Here is a 7,633-nt window from a genome sequence, read left to right on the forward strand (position 1 = left end):
GCCAGGGAAACCCTTAATAGCGCGGGGCCCTGTAACTGGCCATTATCCGCCTGTAATGATATTACAGAACCAATTACGCGCCATTAGAAGGGATTTTCTGCACTTTATGTGGTTTAGTCCAATCCCGCACTCCTCTTCTAAATTTCAGCTGCTTCTCGAAGCCTCATTTTGCCTCCACCTCAGAGACGCATGGCGTCTGCGCTCTGCCGTCCCAGATGCGCTTTAAAACTAATTGAAAGGGTCCCGCAGCAGATCATTTATCTGAGGAAGCGAAATAAATCGCAGGACCCCTTGCTGTGAACAAAATCAAAAATTTGGCCTTGTGAGTGTTCTACATGCGCAACCCCTTGTAAAGTGGACCCCCTAACACACCCTGACGAGCAATTAACCCACCCGACAGTCAATCTAAAACCCAAAAGCAGTCATCCTCCTTTTTTTAATATATGAAAGAACCAAATAAAAAGTGCAGCGGGTATGTGTGCATGTTTATGGTTAGGGAATATGCTTGACTCTGGAATAACAATCACTTGTGATGAATTTTTTTGGCACCAGAGCAGAGCTGCCGTTTGCCACCCTGGGTATGTCTCCCCTCTCCCCCTCTCTTCCTCTGTCTTTCTCTGACCACACACACACACACACACACACACACACACACACACACACACACACACACACACACACACACACCAGGGGTTGGGGGTGCGAGAGACAAAGCCGTGATAATCCGATTAGGACCAATTAGGCGTGAGATTCTGCGACACTAGCTGAAAGCCTTAACACTCTGTAGACAGTTATACAGTTATAGAGACATCTGGACACTCCCGGAGAGACAGAGAGATGTGTGTGTGTGTGTGTGTGTGTGTGTGTGTGTGTGTGTGTGTGTGTGTGTGTGTGTAGGAGAGAAGGAGAGAGGGGGAGGAGGGGGGATCTGGACACTCCCAGACAGAGAGTCAGAGAGTCAGAGGAAGTGCAGCAGCCTCCTCTCTCCAGAGCGGGAAGTCACTCACATCAGCATCCTCGCTGCAGGTAGGATGCTCTCTCGCGTCAACTTCGCATCTTCCGAAGTGGCGCGCGGTGCCTCCTCTTCGTAGGACGAGCTAATGTGTTAAAATTTCCCACCACGAGAGCCGAATCGCACTGCAGCAGCTGTAGTCGAGCCGAGGCTTCGGGCTGAAAGTTTTGTTTCTGTTCCAGGTTCAGTTTCGCGGCTCAGAGACGCGCCAGGATGTTCTACTTTCACTGTCCGCCTCAGCTGGACGGAGAGTGCTGTCGCTCCAACACATGTAAGTTTTTCTCTCCTGCATTTTAACAGCGTTGCTTTCGGTTGCTTTCATTTTCTGCTGCGAGTTGTTTTTACATGACTCTCTTAAAGCCGGAGTCTGAAAAGTTTTGCGATGTCGAGGCTGCGCACTTGCGCGCAGAAAGCGTGTTTGGTTGTTGGATGAGCGGGGAAAAAAATGGCCTGAGCGGATGTTTTTTTTATTTTGTTTTGTTTTTCTCCTATTTTTTATGATCGTCTTCAGTTAAGAATAAAAGTGGCCCAGACCTATAAAGGCAAAACTTATCTTCATGCAGCTATAAATTAGGAGTTTTGAGCTCTGATTCGCAGTCACTGATCGCAATAACATGATATGAAAACAGATATTTTCCACCTTTAAAAACTGAAATAGGTTGGACGCTCGTGCGTCTCCATAAACATTTCTGTCGGTCTAAATCAGCGGGATTTTTCGCATTTCCACAAATTTAAAGGTGGATTCAAAAGCTTACGTCTGATTTTGCCAGTCTTATGTCAATCTGCGGGCTGTTTTGGTGAAAAGCGCTGGTGGTTTGGCCCCGGGGCAGAGGGGGCGTTTTGTCCCGGGCACAGATGTTGGGTGTCATGCCTCTTAGTCCGTCATGGTTCCCATCAGACACCCGACATCAATGTTTCATGCAGCTAATGGAAAGACAAAATGTGCCAGAGAATAAATTCCCTTATCTAGTCTGCTTTGGTCAATATTTAGTCTTCTCCTTTTCCTCTGCATTTCTTTTCTTTTCTTTTTTAACAAACAGACAAACAAACATGGAATTCAAGTGATCTTTTTAACACATTTACTGAATTAATTTAGAGGCAAACGTTAACTGTAAACCGTATTTTATGAGGTGACTGAATTCTCTCCAATAAACTTTTTTCTTTTTTTTTTTAATCCAGTGAATTCAAGCGGTTTTGGCAACCACGCCCCGGCTGATTTCGATGATGGATTTCTACGTCGAAAACAGCGCAGAAACAGAACAACGTTCACTTTACAACAGGTAATTATTTTCCAGGATAGAAACAGCCAACAAGAAATATCTGAAAGTTCACTTTCACTTAAACAGGTATATTTAAAATATGCAGGAAGAAAATAAAACGATTGGCAACGTTTGGAAAATGAAGGACTTTGGCAGAGTTACTCTTTCCAGATACACAAAAAAGCCTTTCTAAAGGGTTTGATACAATGACAACTTTGAAGAAAACAGCACAATTGCTTCACACATATGAAAATGAAAATACAAGATCAGGCAACTTCAAGAAATGAGGCCTTATGTTTGTCCTTTTGAACATCATGCGCGGGTAAATTGTGCCTGCATGCAGGATGTTAGGCCAATATTTACGCCTGTTTGACGTAACTTATTTCATCTCATAGTCTGTTTGTTCCCAAATGTGTGAGCGGGTTTAAGAGCTTTTTATTTTTAAACAAGAGCACAGACCTGATGAGGATAATGGGAATTAAGAAAGAAAGAAAGAAAGAAAGAAAGAAAGAAAGAAAGAAAGAAAGAAAGAAAGAAAGAAAGAAAAGCCTAAATAAAGTACAAATAAACCAATCGATGGAAAATAAACTCATTTAAAGTATAACTAGTGTTTTGTGTCCATGCAGCTGGAGGCTTTGGAGGCAGTCTTCGCACAGACCCACTACCCGGACGTGTTCACCCGGGAGGAGCTGGCCATGAAGATCAACCTGACCGAGGCCAGGGTGCAGGTAGGCTGCAGCAGCGCAATGCGTCCTGGGCACGTTTGACCATGCGAGAGAGGGTAAATTAAGCCACTCTGTCATTCCGGCGATGCACTTTAATAACATCAACATAATGGTGAATATTAGATTAGCTTGATTAATCGGTCATTCATAATTAACCAGCGATAATGTTCCTCGCTAATTTGTCCGCGTCTCAAAGGTAGGAATACATCATCCATGCAGATCCCTTTCCCGTAACACACAGAAAAAGAGATGTGCTTTAAAAGAGGGCAAAGCCTGCAGCCTCCACAACTTTCTTTCTTTCTTTCTTTCTTTCTTTCTTTCTTTCTTTCTTTCTTTCTTTCACACACACACACACACACACACACACACACACACACACACACACACACACACACACACACTTAAAAAGACAAACACAGAGAGACACAAAAAAAAGAAAGAAAGAAAACGAGAAACGCACACACGCACCTTAAATTTGGCAATTTATATTCCGCTCCTGCCCTGCACATATGCGCCGTTATAAACTTGGCCACATGTAATTAAGTTATGTGTCCTGTATGTAATTTCCTGCATTCCAGATTTGCTTTTGGGTTTTGTTGTGCGCGCAGATCTAATTGTGGGAAATATAATAGTTTGCCTTTTGTTCCCCAGGGTCATCTTACTATCGCTTAAACCCAATGGCGGGCTTGATAATGGAATCCAGCGCTGTAAATTAGGGATTGTAAACAAATTATTCCCCTCCTAATCCGATTACCACATTCCTATTATTAAATCTGAACATGAATCCACCGCAGTATGCAGGGATATTAAACTTACATTATTATTAGAAAATAAATTTCCTTTCTGTTGTAGTGTTGTTGCCCCCCTTTTTGTAAAGTGTCAATGGGCCTCCCCCGCATTAAGAGCACGCCGCAAATTGAGATTAATGGAGCAATTATAGCCCATTCAGAGAGGGGTGTGCGTGTGGGGGGGCGCGACTTCTAGCTGGAAGGTGCAGGGGTGAGATAAGTCCATTGGTTGTATTGTTGTCCTGCCACCAAAATGTTGTCCTTTCTTTGTGCCGAATGAATGCATGTGTTTTGTTTGGCTGTTGACATCATTTATACCTCCGGTACAATAGGAGGCATGCAGAGCACATGCACACCGACTCTAACCTCCATTCACACATCATGATTAATGCCTGCTAGAACCAAGTCCTAATCGAATCTGATGTTGTCAAACAATCACTAAATAGGGAAATAAACGACTTCATCATAGCTGCCTCTCTCTCGGGCAGCACAACTGTCAGTGGGAAGTCATTAAAATATGATAATGAAAAATTGCTCAATTAAATGTTGTTATAGGCAGTGACCTTCATTCGATTAAGACACCAGAACTTGGCTATATGTTTTCAGCTGTGTGGATGGTGAAGTTTTTGGGATAAGTCGGGGACTGTGGGACATTAGAGCGCTGGTGTGGTGCATTTAAAAACCTCTTGATGTGCAAGATAAATGAAAAAGGGCAAGCAGAGAAAGTTTGAATTTGTTTGCCTGCAATATGCCAAAAGAATACGTAAGAATTCAAAAACGTGGCACAGATATAACGCTGCATTCGACAAATGAAATAAATGAATGCAAACTGTTAATGTGTCAGTAAATGCAGCAATATTCCGATTTTAATTAGTCATTATTTTAATCATCTTTGCTTTTTGCCTTCCCTCTCTTTTTCTCGCTTTTAATGTAGGTTTGGTTTCAGAACCGCAGAGCTAAGTGGAGGAAGACGGAACGAGGCAGCACAGACCCTGAAGGAGGCAAAGAGCAAATGAGTGAGGGCACTCCTCCATCTCGCAGCATCAACTCTCAGTCCCCAGTGGACCACAGCAGAAAACAGAAAGAACCGCTGGAGATGCAGCAGAGGTGAGGAAAGACAGACGATTGTTGAAGCTGTTATCGTTGTGAATGGGTGTCCTGTTAGCAGGAGAAATACCTGACAGGAAGGCGGCTGGTCCAGGTTTGCAGGCAGGTGGATTTCTGTGACAGTCGTCTGGATGAATTCTGTAGATTACACTGCGTTCTTAATAAACTCCTCCAATTAAATTGACTATGAAACAATTAAAGCGACAGAGAAAGCCAGCTCTGCAGTGCACAGTGCGGGTAGAAAAAGAGAAAACAGCTGCAGACATTTCTAGAAATGTAGGTGTACTAATAGAAAAATGTCTGTTTAACTTCTCACTAGATAATTGGATTCAGTCTGTCTGTTTTCCCCAGTATCAACAGGACGGTGGGTCCAAGTGGTCCGTTCTTCCCATCTTGCATACCAGGCACCCTCCTCAACTCTGCCACCTATGCACAGGCCCTCTCACAGGTCGCCACACTGAAAGGTGAATATGATCCTCACTCACTGGCAGAGAGAGATAGTGAAAAAGATGAAGTGATGATGGAAATCTGGTTTTCAGTAGTCTCATCAAGTGCCCCACTTTTGTCAATTTCCAGGGAATGGTTTGTGCTCCTGCTGCGTCTCTGACCCCATGGGCTTGTCCTTCCTGCCACCCTACGGTTGTCAGGGCAACCGCACAGCCAGCGTGGCCGCCCTGCGCATGAAGGCCCGTGAGCATTCGGAGGCTGTGCTGCAGTCTGCCAACCTGCTCGGCGCGGCGACTGGGCCCGGCGCCGGCGTGGGAGTCCTGTCTGGAGTCGGCGTGAGCGCAGCCGGGGTGGCGAGGCCCACGGTGGCTCCTGCCATCGAGGTGCCCGGCAGTGTGGGAAGAGGGGGAGACAGCTCCAGTCCCAGTCCGACCAACAAGGTCTCAGTCCTGGGCAGCAGTCCTGACAAACACCCTCACTGCTCCAAGGAACCACTGGAGAAAAAGTGAGGCGCTGGACATAAACGTGGATGTACTGATACTCTAAATCTGTGTGATCCTGCCTGTTATTACTACACTACTCTACTCTGGTCCTATGAGCAACAAAGCACAACTGACTGACTCCAGAAACCGCCTGGGAAAGACTTTAGTGATATCACAATGTATGGATGCAAACATTAAAATATTTATTTGACAGTAAATTATTATTGTTTGTGAGAAATGCTGAATATCTTGGGGCCTTGTTATCCCCTCGAAGCACAAGTGTGGTTTTGGATCTATGAGTGTCTTTGTGCACTCTTGGACTCTATTTCATGGACTAACATAGATACATGTGTGCAACAAAGACCTATTTGATAATGTGAATTTAAGTAATCCCGATACATTTCCTCTTGTTTTCATAATGAGGGCAGATGCTTACGTTGTGAATGTTAATGCATGTAAACTGTAAGTGAAGTGATGGCAGGGCAGTGGGGATTTTGGCAATATAATGTTTATGCCATCAGGTCAGTAATGGGCTCAAACAATCGCTCACTCTTTTGGTTTTTACAGTGAAAGTGCACTTTAATATTAATCAGCCATTTTCAGTGTAAATGTGTACATGTGCCAGAATACAGTGTGTTCATGTGTGAACCCCAGGCAGGCTGAAGCAGACCCAGTGACAGAGCGGCAGTTGTCCCTTCCACTCTGTTAGCACATCTGTAGTGTCAGCAGACAGGGAACACACCAGTCCTGTTGTGACATGTTCTTTAAAACAATTAAAGATGTAGTCGCTCATGTTCCTCTCCTGTTGCCTCTCGCTCCAGCCATCTGTTCTGATACATTATTTATCAGTTTCCCTTAAAGCCGGGAGAGGAGCGCAACCGTGACTCTTATTATTTATTTACTTTTAGGAACGCGCACCCTCTTCCTCTTTCTCTTCCTCTCTCTGAGCATTTTGTTTAATAAACCCCATTAAACATGATATATGCTATTTATTAATGTGGAATTTACATTTTAAAAAATATCATCTCTCATCACTTCAGGGCTCCTCACACAGTTTATCAGAGGCAATACATGGGTTGATTTATTATTCCTAAATATCTCTCCTCACTAGGATGACTCTTGAATAAAGGATCAGCTGATCAGATTGAGAATACTTAACCGCGGAGCACACAACCAGTAGTTGGGCTGATTCAATTTGCGTCCTTGAGGATTTTCAGGAAATTACTTTTGATAGTCAATAACACAATTAAGTAAACTACACACACATTATCATGAATAATTGATAAGAAATTATGTATTACCATGAAGTACTGGTTCAATAATTGATGAGGCGACACCCTGGTGACACAGAAGAGGGAGATAATGTCAGAAGTCGTGCCAGGTTGTACACAGAGTACAGAGCACTCACAGACTCCTTTTTTTTATGCCATTATATGTGCATGTTGTAAATACCCTACAAATATCCCAATAAAGTGACGCTTTCACTGACTATGAACCACTCTCTTGTGACATTAACACTTTGTGAGATTTGATGGGATTTTTATTTTATTAGAACACTACATTTCCCTACACACACACACACACACACACACACACACACACACACACACACACACACACACACACACACACACACACACACACACACACACACACACCATCCATAAAAACAAATGTACACTTGTGAGACAGAAAAGTCTAAATGCATTTAAAATAAAGTTTGAAAATCAGAACCTATTATGGCTTATTTTAAATATTTGGCATCATAATATTGTAAGTCTGTTATATAGTAGGTACCGTATCTATTCATGCC

The 7,633-nt window shown here is 43.5% G+C and overlaps 1 protein-coding gene across 1 annotated transcript; it reads left to right on the forward strand.

Annotated features, from left to right (window-relative positions):
• Positions 1 to 1,089: 1,089 nt before the first annotated feature.
• drgx (dorsal root ganglia homeobox) lies at positions 1,090 to 6,733 on the forward strand. Its single transcript, XM_070978126.1, has 6 exons — positions 1,090 to 1,283; positions 2,192 to 2,292; positions 2,898 to 2,999; positions 4,719 to 4,891; positions 5,243 to 5,355; positions 5,468 to 6,733. The coding sequence occupies exons 1-6, from the start codon at positions 1,226 to 1,228 to the stop codon at positions 5,845 to 5,847; spliced, it is 927 nt and encodes a 308-aa protein (XP_070834227.1). The 5' UTR covers positions 1,090 to 1,225; the 3' UTR covers positions 5,848 to 6,733.
• The last annotated feature ends 900 nt before the right edge of the window (positions 6,734 to 7,633 follow it).

The sequence above is a fragment of the Chaetodon trifascialis genome, chromosome 13 (genome assembly GCF_039877785.1).
Source record: "Chaetodon trifascialis isolate fChaTrf1 chromosome 13, fChaTrf1.hap1, whole genome shotgun sequence".
NCBI lineage: Eukaryota > Metazoa > Chordata > Actinopteri > Chaetodontiformes > Chaetodontidae > Chaetodon > Chaetodon trifascialis.

Excerpts from the sequence above, each read along its gene's own strand:
- drgx (XM_070978126.1), top strand. The coding sequence starts at position 1,226 with ATGTTCTACTTTCACTGTCCGCCTCAGCTGGACGGAGAGTGCTGTCGC. Across the intron at positions 2,293-2,897 it reads CAACGTTCACTTTACAACAG|CTGGAGGCTTTGGAGGCAGT; the intron begins GTAATTATTTTC and ends GTGTCCATGCAG. Across the intron at positions 5,356-5,467 it reads ACAGGTCGCCACACTGAAAG|GGAATGGTTTGTGCTCCTGC; the intron begins GTGAATATGATC and ends GTCAATTTCCAG.